General features: G+C 44.3%; 3 protein-coding genes across 3 annotated transcripts; 1 reads left to right on the forward strand and 2 right to left on the reverse strand.

The window, feature by feature from the left end:
* Window positions 1–6876: 6876 nt before the first annotated feature.
* Window positions 6877–8577, reverse strand: LOC120906804 (rRNA N6-adenosine-methyltransferase METTL5). Its single transcript, XM_040318830.1, has 3 exons — window positions 8284–8577; window positions 7963–8192; window positions 6877–7885 (listed from the first exon to the last, which is right to left on the reverse strand). Exons 1-3 carry the CDS (start codon window positions 8545–8547, stop codon window positions 7729–7731), a joined length of 651 nt encoding a protein of 216 aa, XP_040174764.1. The 5' UTR covers window positions 8548–8577; the 3' UTR covers window positions 6877–7728.
* Window positions 8578–8610: 33 nt separating this feature from the next.
* On the reverse strand, window positions 8611–9732 carry LOC120906806 (SOSS complex subunit C homolog B). Its single transcript, XM_040318833.1, has 3 exons — window positions 9152–9732; window positions 8906–9060; window positions 8611–8832 (listed from the first exon to the last, which is right to left on the reverse strand). Exons 1-3 carry the CDS (start codon window positions 9177–9179, stop codon window positions 8638–8640), a joined length of 378 nt encoding a protein of 125 aa, XP_040174767.1. The 5' UTR covers window positions 9180–9732; the 3' UTR covers window positions 8611–8637.
* Window positions 9733–11080: 1348 nt separating this feature from the next.
* LOC120906803 (uncharacterized protein C6orf136 homolog) lies at window positions 11081–14121 on the forward strand. The gene is made up of 6 exons (XM_040318829.1): window positions 11081–11557; window positions 11747–11962; window positions 12046–12206; window positions 12291–12512; window positions 13630–13699; window positions 13794–14121. Exons 1-6 carry the CDS (start codon window positions 11423–11425, stop codon window positions 13908–13910), a joined length of 921 nt encoding a protein of 306 aa, XP_040174763.1. The 5' UTR covers window positions 11081–11422; the 3' UTR covers window positions 13911–14121.
* Window positions 14122–14372: the final 251 nt, after the last annotated feature.

Here is a 14372-nt window from a genome sequence, read left to right on the forward strand (position 1 = left end):
GCGAAAATGAACATGTTTTTTCGTTACGGGGGACTTTTCCAGCGGCTTGGTTGCCTTAGTATGAGCTTCACACTCAAAAGCGGGTTTGAGTCGATCAATAGAAATTGATTCATTCCTATCCTTCATTTGAATGACAAAAAATTTTCTGAATCTTCGAACAACGGTATATGGACCGTCATAGGGAGCTTGAAGTCCTGTTTTGACCTTATCAACCCTGACAAATACTTGTCTACAATTTTCTAGGGCTTTAGGTATGTAGTTGTTCGTATTATTGTTATCTTTAGGGCTCGATGGCTCTACGGATTTGAATGCTTTCTTTAAATCAACGATTAAGTCAGATGTATCATCATCGATTTTGTCGCTAGATGGTACAAAAACTTCTGCAGGTAATCGGAGACTTTGACCGTAGACCATTTCTGCTGGGCAACCTCTGATTTCATCTTTATAAGAAAGACGAATGCCGAGAAGTATTAATGGTAACCGAACTGTCCATCGTGGTGAGTTCCCACTAGCTTTTAAGGCTTCCTTTAGCCGACGGTGGAAACGTTCCACCATACCGTTGGCTTGTGGATGATAGGCAGTGGTTGCAATATGGTGTGTGCCCAATAGTTTGGTCAACTCCTCGAATAATCTTGAAGTGAATTGTCTTCCTCTATCTGTCGTAATTCTTAACGGACAACCAAACCTAGACACATACTGTTCCACGAAGGTTTTGGCAACAGTAGCCGCAGAGATGTTAGTTAGAGGATAACACTCTGGCCATCTGGTGAAACGATCTACTACTGTTAATAAATATATTTTGTCCTCAGATGGAGGCAAGGGTCCAACAATGTCCATATGAATATGGTCAAACCTTCCCTTTGGAAGTGAAAAAGATTCCAAAGGTGATTTTGTGTGCCTAACTACTTTAGCTCTTTGGCAAGCAGAACATGCGCGAGTCCAATTAGCTACATCTTTATTTATGGCTGGCCAAAAATATCGATCAGTCATCATTTTCCTAGATGCTTTTATGCCAGGATGGGAGGCATTGTGCACACCATCGTATGTTTCCTTACGTAAGGATTTCGGGACGTACAGTCTATTTTTCCCCGTTGAGACCTCAAAATACAATTCTGTGTTGTTTAGCAAAAGCTTATCAAGTTTATAAGCAGAGTTTTTATTTTTTTATTCTCCAATAATGTTTTCAATTGTTCATCAGTACGTTGACATTCAGAGAAAATTTTGTAATCCAAGTTACTAATTGAATCCGTTTCTGCCACACGCGAGAGAGTATCTGCAACTATGTTGCTGTCTCCTTTGATGTATCGAATGTCGCTTGAGAACTGAGAAATGAAATCTAAATGACGATTTTGTCGAGGTGATTTCTCGGTTTTTGACGTCAGCGCTGTGGTGAGCGGTTTATGGTCAGTATATATAATAAATGACCTGCCTTCTAAAAAATGTCTAAAATGCTTGATGCTCAGCACGATTGCCAATAATTCTCTATCGAACGTAGAGTATCTTTGTTCGGTTGGGGTGATTACTCTAGAGAAGAATGCTAGTGGTTGGCAACTTCCTTCAAAATGCTGTTCCAGCACCGCTCCCACGGCGAAATTAGATGCGTCCGTGGTTAAAGAATAAACTGCATCGGACCTTGGGTGTGACAGTATCGTAGCTTTTGCTAGGTCTGACTTGACCTGAAGGGCCGCTTTGTCGCACTCCTCCGACCAGTCGAATGTCTTTAATTTCTGCTTGGTGTGCTGTGCTATCAACTTGTACAAGGGTCTCAACGTATTTGAAACGCTCGGTAAGAAACGGTGATAATAGTTGACCATTCCCACAAATCGCTGTAGTTGTTTAACCGATTTTGGCGTTGGGAATGTTTTTATCGCTTCTACCTTATCTGCGCATGGGATAATTCCATTAGCTGAAATTGTGTGGCTTAAGAAATTAATGGTAGATACACCTAGCACACACTTGGACGGTTTAATTTTTAAATCGTATTCTGCCAGCCGATTGAACACTATGCGCAAGTGCTCAAGGTGCGTTTCCTTCGTCGAACTGGCAATTAGAATATCGTCAATGTAGACGAATACGAAACTGAGGTCATTGAATAAACTGTTCATGAACCTCTGGAATGTTTGACCGGCATTTTTTAAACCAAAAGGCATTCGTAAAAATTCGAACATGCCGAAAGGGGTAGTAATGGCCGTCTTATGTATGTCCTCTTCTGCTACTGGGATCATATGATATGCTCGTACTATGTCAAGCTTTGAAAAAAAATTGCAACCCTGCAGTTGCATGGTAAAGTCCTGGATGTGAGGGATAGGATACCGATCTGGTGTCGTAATGGCATTAAGCCTTCGGTAATCCCCACATGGTCTCCAGTCATTGTCACCCTTCGGCACCATATGCAAGGGTGATGACCCTGGTGATGATGATGGGCGACAAATTCCCAAATTTACCATTTGCTGAAATTCCACATGCGCGATTTTTCGCTTTTGCGGGTCAAGGCGACGTGGCTTCGCAAAAGGCAAAGGGCCTTTGGTTTCAATATAATGAAACACATTATGACATACTGGCTTTCTGTAGTCCGGTGGTTCTACCAAAGATGGAAACTGGTGTAGAACTCGTCCGAAGTCTCCTGCTTCAAGTACAAAATGTTTAGGGAAGGAGTATCCACAAGTGCCAATGATCCTATGATCGCTAAATTAGTGGTCGAATCAATTAGCTTACGCCCTTTGATATCCACTAGTATTCCGGTTTTGTATAAAAAATCCGCTCCTATTATAGGACGATTTACGGATGCTATGATAAAAATATGGGTAAAAACTCTTTTGAAACCTAAACTTACTTGAATCAGCTTTGTGCCATACGTCACTATGGTACTTCCGTTGGCTGCTTGCAAAACTAAGTCTGTAGGTTTATAAGCTTTACCAGCTAAATGAAATGGAATGACGGATACATCAGCCCCTGTGTCCACTAAAAAGGTAAATGATGTCATCATATCATTTACGAACAAACGAGGAGAGGTACTATATGCTCTAGGGAGATCCGCCAACTCCCGTGAGCTTCTTAGTTTTTTCTTCCTCTGAGTGTTTGACTCGTGTTGTGGAAAAATTACAGGGCTTAACACACTTGGTTGCTCCGTTACCGTATCTGTAATGATACCAACAAAATGGTTTCCTATCACGAGATGGACTTTGGAAATTTCTTCGTTCTCTAGAGAAGCTGCGTCTATGATCACGATGTTGTCGTTGGGAAAGATTTGACATCTTCTTGATCATGTCGCGTAGTTCGCTTATTTCACGCCGGATTTCATCAGACGCTGAATCGCATGTAACTCTAGCACGAGTATTCACTTCGGATAGTCCACTAGATTGTGTGCATTCCCATAACCTGTCTGCTATCCGCAATTGCTCAGCGTGATCTTTTGTATCAACTGCAACTAAGGCTACCTCAATCGATTTAGGCAGTCTTGACTTCCACAATTTCCTCACAAGAGTTACGGAAAGATCGGTAGAATCCCCAGCTATCTGTAGCATGTATCGATAGAAATCTGATGGAGTTCTATCTCCTATCTCAACATGATATAACAATTTTGACAATCGTGTTTCCTCACTACTTGTCAACCGTTTTAAAATTTCTCCCTTTAAGTGAGAGTATGGTTTTACCGGGTCAGGACTTTTCACAATGTCCAGCACCTTAGCTAATACTTCCTTGGACATTGCAGCGATCAAATATGTGTATTGCGTGCGCTCCCGTGAAATTTTTGAAAGCTCAAATTCCGCTTCTGCTTGAGCGAACCAAACCTCTGGAACGTCCTCCCAAAAGTTGGTAACTTCGTAGATATACGCTCTACCCCCAGGGGAGGATCGCCCGGTGCCGACACCTTTGTCGTTCCTGCCGAACTTGAACTCTCCTCACCCTTTCCTTCGGCACCAGCTTTCAAAGACATCACTCTGTGGTTTACAAAACCAATACAAAGAAATCTAATCTAATGTTTTCTAATTCACTACACGCACTTAAATTTTTAAACGTACCAAGGATAAAAATGACCTATAATACTGATCGCAAAATTCAGTTCAATAAATACAAGGTTTTTATAAAATGCAAGGAAAAATTCAAAACGCGTAGTATTTCAGTATAATTTATAACGAAGAAAATGTGAAAAAAAATACTGCGCTAAATTGTATACGATAAAAATGTACTAATGAAATTGCACGTAAGAAATTGCACGTATTTTCTCGTAAAACTCGTAAAACAACGTTGCACTTAATGAAATATTTACTTATAAACGCACCGAAAAAGAAAAAAAACACGCGTCGTATAAAACGCATAAAAACACACTGAGTTTCTGGCACAAGTATCACCGAATGAAAAATAATAATAATAATAATAATAAGGAACGGGCTCACCGGTTGTCGATCGATGATCACTGGATACGAGGCCGCTTTCAACACCGCGTGGCTCCGAAAACGCGATGGCGCTACTACTTCCAACACCGCGTGGCTCCAAAAACGCGATGGCGTTACTGCTCCCAAAACCGCGTGGCTCCAAAAACGCGATGGCGTTACTGCTTCCAAAACCGCGTGGCTCCGAATACACGATGGCACTACTGATTCCACGGTGGTGTTTCTGGTCACAAACAGCGACAGTGATGCTCCTTACGGGAAATCGGGTGGCTTCCTCTCTACCCCTTGGTCGTGTGGTTTCCGTGCTTACACGGACACGTTGTCGAACTTGTAGCTCTTGCAGATGAAAAAAACGATGACAATGGGCTCTCCGTGATCACAGTATAAAACGTGATATATGTGATCGTTCTGCTTATCTCGTGACCACAACGCACGGTGGTGGCACTTTGTATCTACTGATGTCAAATGCTGTACGGCTCCGGGAACTATGATGCTGGCCGAAAACCCCAGGGTACTCCTTCAACACAGCGATGACGTGGGCCCGAGAAAAAAATACTCTTACGGGACGTCGTTGGCTCCGAAAACGGAGGGGCTTCAGCAGGGCACTCACGGTGAATAGTAGTCGATCGACCGAACAATCGTGGTTGTGTAATATTATCTTACTGGATACGGCGAAACCACAAATCGCGTCGGTGATAGATTTCTCCTTCACTCCAAAATGCGCTTCAAGCACACGGGATAGCGATGTACCGGGACAATGGATTACGTCGGCGGCAAATACTTAACCGATGACGGCGACGGAGAATGTTCTCCTGGGCGATTGATCACGACAGCAATTTTTCACGTTCCGCGATTTTTATCACGTCGGGGTCACCAATGTAGGGCTTGCGCGATACAATTTATTTTGTTTAACGTGACAATTGCGGCGAGTGAATTACACGTGAACTGTATTGGTCGGCGGTCGAAAGATAAGAGAGCGACGATCGGCGCATCCGATCGCTCGCAAGCTCGAGGACCACGATCGGCGCATCCGATCGCTCCTATTCGTGTCCTATCCTTCGTGTCCTATCCTTCGTATCCTATACTTCGTATTACATCGCTACCTACCTACACTAACTTAATCTTACCACAGTGTGACGCTCGAAAGTGGTGACTTCGGAAACGCAGCCAGGAGCGCAACACCACCAGTGGTGCCGAACACCAATGACGTTTATCCACTTCCTCCTCCCCCGCGGGTAGTATGTTGTGTACACGATGTGTTACTAGTAAGCTAATCCTAAGGGGTGTGTCTGTACCGCCGTGTCGCGTCGTATACAGTTGTGCGCGTGTCTTCACAGCGTTGTTTCACGGCGAAGATATTTTCTTCAAACAATAAACAAAAAACCAAGAAAAATCTTTCCCCATTTTCTTTGTTGGCGTTGCGTTAACAGCAACGTGTTAACTATTATTTCCTTTTCGATTTTCATCAACTGCTTCGCCCTCATCTAGGGCATGCCGGACTGTCTTGCTTTATTTCACCGAGTTTCCCGTGATCGTTGTAGAGACCGTTTTCCTTTTTTTTTTTTGCACACGCGATATAATGTTTCCCCCGAAGAGAGATATTTTTGTTATAGTTATAGCACAGACAACCATTGTAATCGGCACAACTTAAGTGCTTTTCATAACCAAATTATACGTTAAATATTACTATCATCAAACAATTGGGCTACGTGGCGTTCAATGGGCTGAGTTTAATTATCGCTTTATGTGTGTTTATTTTTATCTTATATTGTGCTTCAATTTCGAATGTTTCACGTCCAGACGGGACGAGAGCCGTACATTAAAAAATGGGCAAAACTCTTTCCCAACGCTAATGTAAACAGATGCAGCTGTTTTATTTGAATAAAAACTGTTGATAAAACTCTGCCTAGAAACATTGATTTCGTACGATTTCCTGTGGTCCAATTTTCATAACACAATAAAATGATTAATGCTGGAAAGAAATTTTATTAAAAAAAAAAACTTAATACTATTCATCTAGTATTTGCAACAGCTTCCTGATGTTAAGAATAATGGGCAAAGAAGTAAGCAAATAAGAATACATAGTTTTTAAATAATCCTGAAACTACTCTGATTTGCACACAGGGTTTTCCAGGGGCTCTCATAGTTGTGGGACACTTCCTTGACTCTTTCTTATGTGCAATGAACATCATATTGGACTCTAAGGCAACCTAATTGGACAGGCTCCTTGGAAATTCCTGTTGGATTTGTCCAACTAGGGTGCTATAGAGTCCAATTCCCATTACATTAAGTTAATTTCACCTAAGAAAGAGTCAATAAAATGTCCCACAGCCATGATAGCTCCTGAAAAACCCTGTAAATATATATATAATATCAGTTAAATCGCAAAGAAGATCTGAACAGGGCTCCGGATTTAATTTACAGACGAAATAAAATGCTACTTTCTAACTTTCAACGGGGCAGAATTAACACACACATGATCTATCAACGGCTGTGAAATTGATTTTTATTCTCCCTGAACTTTTATTATGAACTACAACCTGTCCGAGCAACGCTACACCTCCTTACAGTAAGCCGCCGGCAATTGTTATTTGTACAAACGGATAAGAACCTTTCTTGAAATCCAGGCACAATCGCGTACATAAATCAAGCAGAAACAAACAAAAAAACGCATCTTAAACCAATCAAGTTTGATCTCTTGCAAGCGTGTGCTGCTGCTGCTCTCCTTGCCGTCTCGTCCTTATATACACGCAGCGCAATTGATTACGCATCGTACGTCAAAACTTGTCGTTAATATCGCTGCAATTTGACTATCATTATTGAAACGTCTTTTTCATGGCCTAACGACTTTACAAAACTATAACATGATTTGTAAAAGTTCCATTGCTTTGCTGAGTTAGTGTTAGTGCAGAAAGGCGTTCATTGAGGTTTAATATTTCAAGCTACCGTGGTCTTTTTTTCAGCGTTGTCTAAGAGGAAAAGGGAATAATCGTCGCAACATAGAGCGCGCTCTATTAATACGGGTACGTTCTGAGTAAAAGGTCCGAGGAGGCCGAGATTGAATTGTTTACATACTACTACTTGAATCGCTATTAATTGTCGCAAAAGTCCCCCCCCCCCCCCCGATAGCTGTGTAACCACTCCACCACCCTGTACCCTTGTGGTGCACAATTCTCTACAACATTCTCAAAATTATCTAGCAAATGTGTTTTCACACTAGTTTTGTTCTTGCACCCTGCCATTTTTACACCGACCCGTCTTTTAGCTGTCTTTTACACACTTAGATAACAATCTCTCAAATCCTGCTAGTTCCGTTCAACCGTTGGCGGCCTTACTAGGCCGCATCGCCGCACTCGAACCGCCACAGATCGACGGCCACGTCCACGCTCGTGCGTTTGTGAAATTTGTACGTCTGGGGTAGATTGTACCGCAGCTCGGCAATCAGGCTCGGGCGCACCTTCCACTCCTGTGCCTTCTTTTTGACGTGCTCCCTGTGGACCGAAGCGAAGAAAACCATTATTTCAAAACGGTCCGGGTGGCTAATTGTGTTACACGAAAACACCGTTACCTGGTGGCGGACTTGTGCAGCGAATAGACGGCACCGCGGGCCAGCGTGATGGCGACCTTGAGAAAGGCCATGTCGGCGCCACTGTTCTGCTTCGTCCCAAATGGTGGATTCAGCAGCACCGTATCGAATGGCCGCTGCCGGTCGGCAAAGATCTCCGGCAGCCGCAGCACGTCCGCCTGCACACACTGCACGTTTTCCAGCTCGAACTCGTCGCAGTTGCTCCGGAAGACCTGCCCAAGGAAATAACCATAGCATAGCCATTAGGTGTAACGCACACACACACACACACACAATTCTGAATAAACACTTCCCCACGCATACCTCGATAGCGTCCGGATCGATTTCCACCCCAACAACCAGGTCGGCACCGAGCAGGGCGGCCCCGATCGATAGCATCCCCGGTCCGCAGCCCAGATCGAGCACTGTCCGGCCGTCCAGATCGCCGTGCCGGGTTTGTATCGCGTACAGTGCCTGGCTAGCGATGTGCGACGGCGTGGTGTACTGTTCGAGCCGCACCTTTGGCTCGTTAAAGTCATCCACCGTCTGCAGGAACTGCTCGAGCTGCTTCAGCTTAATGCACGCCATCGTACACTCTGATGGCCGACTGGTTGTGTCTGTGTGTGTGTGTGTGTGTGTGTGTGTGGGTGAGTGTGTGATTGGATGGTGGATTTACCCTCAAAATTTTGGCGTGCTAGCGTAATGGATCGACGGATTGTCGTACCGTGGCAGCACCGGCAGGATGTTGTTCCCGAACAGCGAGTCCTGCGGGACGAAAAAGCCAAACGACTGGTTGATCGCCTGGCTCCACACGCCCTTCGAGATGCTCTGGTTGCTGTCGTTCGGCTGGCCGGTGGCAGTGGCAGGTGTATGCTGAGAGGGAGAAAAGAGAACGTCAGACACAGGTTGTCAGCGTTTGGGAAGGATCCCTCCATCCAGGCCCTACCTTTGGTAGCTGAAACAGGGGCGAGGGCGTGTAGAGGCTGCCGAAGCCGAGTGACGAGTTGTACAGGTTGCCGAAGCCGGGCGAATGCGAGTTGACTCCTTTCTGCAGGAGCTGCTTTTTCATCTGGATGTCCTCCAGAATTTTTTTCGTCACGTCTGGAAGCAAAGTAGCGAAAGAGCGGCTGGGTGAGAAAGTGCACCGAGCGAACCTTTTAGCTGTGTGGCAGCAAAACAAACGCGCCCTTACCCTGGTTAGCGGTGGATGGAAAAGCCATTAAAGTGATTGCTGGTACTCGCGGGCGGTTCGAAAGTTCCTCATAGGATGCACACAAACACACGGGTTAAAGAACAGTACAATCACTACCAGGATTAGACGCGGATTCCTTGCACCATCAACTTTAAGGCAGTCGTACGGCAGTGGGAAAATGTTATTCGATTTCCACCGTTTCGAAGGGAAAGCGCAATTGTTTCCTGTGACTTGTTGCGAGATGGCTTGAACTGGTGTGTGTATGTTTATAGCGCTTGAATGACGGCCATGTTGGATGTGAAGTGTACAAACTGGCTCACTCGCTATCGGTCCGTCCCTTTCTCGCTATAGCAGCACCGTACAGAAGCTGAAAGCGCACACCACATGCACACTCGCCACTTTTCTGTACGAAATTCTTCCCGAGAATGGGTCCCGTTGGCTTGTTTTGAAAATTGTTTTGATTGGTGAATATTCCTCCTTTGACTTCAACTTTTTTCTCAGCACATCCTACACGGTACCCTTCGATTGGTCCGATCCGCTGTACAAGGTGAAAACGGGCTAAATGGAACGTCAGAATGAATGTTTTGTTTTGCTTTGTGCCTCCCGTCGAGCAAAAGTGGACGTCGCAGCGACGCAATCCTCTCGCCGGATGGCAGTTCGCAAGCCAATTCGTCGAAAGGGGGTTAAAACATGTTTTTTTTCAGTGATGCCCTGTAAATGGAGTTAGCCGAATCTTTTTGTACGCCAGCGCTGTTTTTTGGAAGTCTTCACGAGAGCGCATAAACCTGTGAAATGGCTTTTTTTCAGATAAAACGACTCATATATGCGTCAAATACAAACTGTCAAAGTTCAAACCGCATTCACACCTGCGGCATGCGTGAGGGCGGTGGCAACGCTTTTTCGCATGCGATTTTATCGGACGGCCTGTCAAATTTTTATATGGCATTTGACAGATAACGTCGGACGACGAAATCGCACGTCCGACGTTATCTGTCAAATCCCATATAAATCTCGTCCGATAAAGCCGCATCCGATCAGCGTTGCCACCGCCCAGACACGGGCCTTCCCAAGCGAAATTTTTCGGGGATAATGAACATAAACTCATGCCATCTCTTTCTATTCATCAGCTCTACTCTCTCACACGCATCGATGAACTTTTAGACATCTCTTTGTTCATTGTGCTATATTTGAAGGGTTTAAAACTGATAGATAACGATTCATGTTCATTAACTAGTAATGGTCAAATGGTAATGGTGTAATGTTTGCACCATGGTCGACATGAGTTCAATTCCTTTTTTATTGTTTTCATTGATGATTTAAAGTTTTGATTTCTTTTTAAAACATGCAGCTCCAGTAACTTCAGACCCCTTTACTAATTGTTAGAAATGCGTGTTTAATAGTCAATCTATTATTTTTATTGTTTTATTTATTTCTTTTAATTCATTTAGTATCAGTACCCCTTCATACAACAAAACAAACAAATAGCACGATCATGAATAATAATATGGTGGCGCAACTGGCAAAGTGATTCGAAGTAGAATTAGCGATGTGGTTGGTAGCATCAAGGATGAAGCATGAGCAAGAATTGGAATATGTGGGAAGGGAATGAATCCGAATGTTCATTTCTATTTTTAGCTCTTTTTTGCATGGGTTCATCCTTCACGTGTGTTCACTATCCCCGAAAATGATCTGTATTTCGCTGGTCTTTTCGGGGATAATTCGTTAACGAATTATCCCCGCAAAGACCAGCGAAAACCAGCGTGGTCGGGAGCTTGGGTTATCAAACCGGTTCAGAAATTCCCCCTGCTTTGCTCGCCGGGCAACCGAACCAACCGAAACGTAAACAAACACCCGTCAAGAGGCGCACGATGTGACAGCGGCGAAATGTCGACCGCCGCCCGCTCGCTCCCTTCCCCAACCCAGCACCACAGCACCCTTCCATTACACAACCGCGTGTGTTTTCGCTCGCTCGTACTCTCCGATTTTTCCGGTGTGTGTGCGCCTGCCTCGGACAATGTAATAGCTTTCGGTCTCGAACGGAAAGGGGTAGCAGGAAAAAAAAAACATTGCTTCGAAGAATAAAAACGGGAGGGCATGCGGATAGCAGCAGCCGCTCCCAGCGTGTGCGTGTCTGCTGTCGCGAACTGTGCGAGAACTCGATCAGTGTGTGAGGAGGAGGAGGATAAGTAAAAGCTCCAGGGGGAGAAATCTTTTCAATCCGGAAGGGGGGGAGAAGGGTGCGCTCGTAAATCCGCGACCTGCGAAAACACCATGGCCAACTGTCTGCGGAACTTGTCGCGGAAGGGCCGCCCGCTGATGGGCGGAATTTTCACAGCCCGCAGTGCGAAGCGGTGCGAGGAGCTGCACCGGGTCCGCGTAGCCGGTGCGACCGTCGCTGCCGCCAATGTAAGTGGAGACACACACACACATATATATATATATATATACACACGTGTACGCGACATCTTAATCCTAATGCACACAAAGCCTGCATCCTACTGCACGCAAGGGGAGAATTCGGCCGTCCTATCGGTCTGTCAGCTGTATATTGCATAATATATGATTGTATTGTTCGCTTGCTTTTCTCCCGGGCAGAACCGATGCTTAGCACCGGCTGGTACACAGCCAGCGTACGCATTTGCGATCGATGCATTTGAGGCGAACCGGAACCACAGGAAAGCATTACGCGAGCAAAATGATTTCCACCCACACCACGACCACCAACATCACCATCACCAGTCGACATCGTACGGTGAGCGGGACGAACGGATCGAGGTTCGGTATTGCAGCGAGGGCACTTCGTCGCCAGCGGTAAGATCGATTGAAAATGTGCAGTGTTGTTTTTGTTGTTTTAACCGAAACCCTCGTCAACTACTACTCCCAACATTTTGCAGGGAAATCCGCCGAAAGCCGATCAGCCGACGGAGGAACAGCTGCACCGGGTGTACCACGTGCTGTCGCAGACGCTGCCCAAGCTGTTCGTGCAACCGCTCGACTACTCCATCTACAGCCCGAACCTTATATTTGAAAACAACATCCGCGGCACCAGGACAGAGTACGTAAAAGCAGGCGCTAGCTCGCCCGCTACCGACGGCGATACGAAATATTGATCCTTTTCGACTCCATTTTTTTTCTCCAGAGGGCTGTATCATTACGTGAAGCAAATCGCACTGTTGCGCACCGTGGGCCATCTCAAGTTTGCGTACGTTACGTTCGAGGTGCTGAAAATCACCAAACATCCGGAAGATAATACGGTGAAGGTGCGGTGGCGCATCCGGGGCATCAGTGCGCTGCGCGTGATGCTGCAGTTCTGGAAGTACAAGCTGTGGAAGCTGAAGGAAATATTCGACGGGCAGGAAGCGTAAGTACCAGTTTGCTTCGTTTTGCTCACCATCTCTAAGTAACTGCTTAACTGTGTTGGTCCAGCATTTTGCATGGGAGTTTGATTTTGTTCATACGCAAAAACGGGCACAATTTATGCTGTTTAAGTTAGGTAACATCATTATCAACCAATGCATCAACAGACTTTGGCAATAGTTGAAAAAGATTCGCATGGAAACTCACAATTCAAATCAGTTCTGATTGGGATTGAACTGAAATGGATATGAACATTATTTCCTGTTGTAATGCTTGCATGCTCTATTGTAATTGTTGTTGTAGTGTCATACAACAAATAAACAAACTAAAAGAGGTCATGTACATGATCTTTTCATAAACTTAACATAAAAGTCAATATTAAATTTGTATTTCAAAATATTGTCGCTTAAAAGCATACGATTCGTATTGCATTACCAAGATTCATTCATTCAATCGGCAAATTGCATCATCCAGGGACGAGACATGCGCGCTTTGCTTTATTGTATTGCACTTATTGATTTTAATGATTTCTTGTGCGACTTTCAACGACCATATTTGAAGTTTGCTTAAAAAAGGGTATGTTATAGTGATTTTTCCTATATTTTCTTAGCTCCTTGTGAGAACTTACAGCCCTAATATCCTTTTTGTACAAAGTGTCTGGGAGCCAGCAATGATTGAAATTTATGTTTATGTTTCTTCTTCTTCTTCTATTTGACGAGAGAGGATTTATGCCCCTATGTTGTTTAAATACTTGTTTGAAACAGCATATCCAGAGGCTTATTCTCTATTTATAGACTTTGACTGTCTAGAGTCATATGTCTTGTAAATAGGATGTTTCTGTATTTTGTTATGGTTTTGTTTATATTTATGTTTCTGTTTATTTAAATGATCGATGGACAGTAGATCCCTCTCGATCTAGTTGAACGATTTCTAATGAATGTATAATTCAATTACAAATAGCATAAAAACGAGCACACTACGGACGAACGGAATGTAGTACTTGATTGAACGGAAAAACTGTAATTAAATTCTACCGGCAAAATCCTCGGCTCAAACGCGTTACTGGTGGCATGTTGAAGGCTTGAATTGTAACCCTTTCTGTTTTTTGTTTCCTCTTCCAGCTGGTACGACGGATTTTCAGTGTTGCACGTTGGCGCAGATGGATTGGTGTCCAAGCATGTAGTTGATAAGGTACCTTCATCTCTATCGTGACGCTTTTCCCCCATCATCACTGGCATTCGCCCCAAAACCGTCCGTGCCCTAATACCCTTTTCCCAATTTGCAGATTATGCCCGATGATGATACGGTAAAGGTAGCGCCGAAAACGATGGTTTCACCAAAGTTGGCTTTAGTGGTTGGGCTGACGGCCGAGATCTACCCGGTAGTGAGTACGATGAACTGAACGCGGGCGGGCGCCGGACAGGACCCTTTCTTGCGAAAAAAAAGCCGTGTTGCAGCAAACTGTGTCTGGGCTGGACAGTTTTCTTTTTATGATGATTTATTATTACGTTATAGGTGCGCTAAGTTATTAAGGTGACCGCCCCCCGTAGTAGCATCAGGCTTTGTTAAGGGTAAACAAATGAAATAAAAAGAAAACGCATAGAGTGAACTTAGCTCGGTTGGTGGTTTTTAATGCTATGCATCTTTGCGCTGGACAGAAAATGGTTAAAACATATTCGTTACGTAGAATCGCAAAATGCCAATTGGATTTTTTTAGCTAATTTATCTTATTATAAAGAACAGTGTAAAAACTATTCTTTCAAGCACATCTTTAACTGTTTGCTGTAGAATAAGTTTGCCCATTAAAAGACACATTAACTATCATTTCCAATTCGTGAAAAAAAAAACAGTTTTCTAGCATCAC

Source organism: Anopheles arabiensis, chromosome X (assembly GCF_016920715.1).
Source record: "Anopheles arabiensis isolate DONGOLA chromosome X, AaraD3, whole genome shotgun sequence".
In the NCBI taxonomy this organism is placed as follows: Eukaryota; Metazoa; Arthropoda; class Insecta; order Diptera; family Culicidae; genus Anopheles; species Anopheles arabiensis.

Excerpts from the sequence above, each read along its gene's own strand:
- LOC120906803 (XM_040318829.1), top strand. The coding sequence starts at position 11,423 with ATGGCCAACTGTCTGCGGAACTTGTCGCGGAAGGGCCGCCCGCTGATG. Across the intron at positions 12,207-12,290 it reads ATCCGCGGCACCAGGACAGA|AGGGCTGTATCATTACGTGA; the intron begins GTACGTAAAAGC and ends TTTTTTCTCCAG. Across the intron at positions 12,513-13,629 it reads ATATTCGACGGGCAGGAAGC|CTGGTACGACGGATTTTCAG; the intron begins GTAAGTACCAGT and ends TTCCTCTTCCAG.
- LOC120906806 (XM_040318833.1), bottom strand. The coding sequence starts at position 9,179 with ATGGCTTTTCCATCCACCGCTAACCAGG. Across the intron at positions 9,061-9,151 it reads TCCATCCACCGCTAACCAGG|ACGTGACGAAAAAAATTCTG; the intron begins GTAAGGGCGCGT and ends CTTTGCTTCCAG. Across the intron at positions 8,833-8,905 it reads CCCTGTTTCAGCTACCAAAG|CATACACCTGCCACTGCCAC; the intron begins GTAGGGCCTGGA and ends TCTCCCTCTCAG.
- LOC120906804 (XM_040318830.1), bottom strand. The coding sequence starts at position 8,547 with ATGGCGTGCATTAAGCTGAAGCAGCTCGAGCAGTTCCTGCAGACGGTG. Across the intron at positions 8,193-8,283 it reads TCGATCCGGACGCTATCGAG|GTCTTCCGGAGCAACTGCGA; the intron begins GTATGCGTGGGG and ends TTCCTTGGGCAG. Across the intron at positions 7,886-7,962 it reads CTGCACAAGTCCGCCACCAG|GGAGCACGTCAAAAAGAAGG; the intron begins GTAACGGTGTTT and ends TTCGGTCCACAG.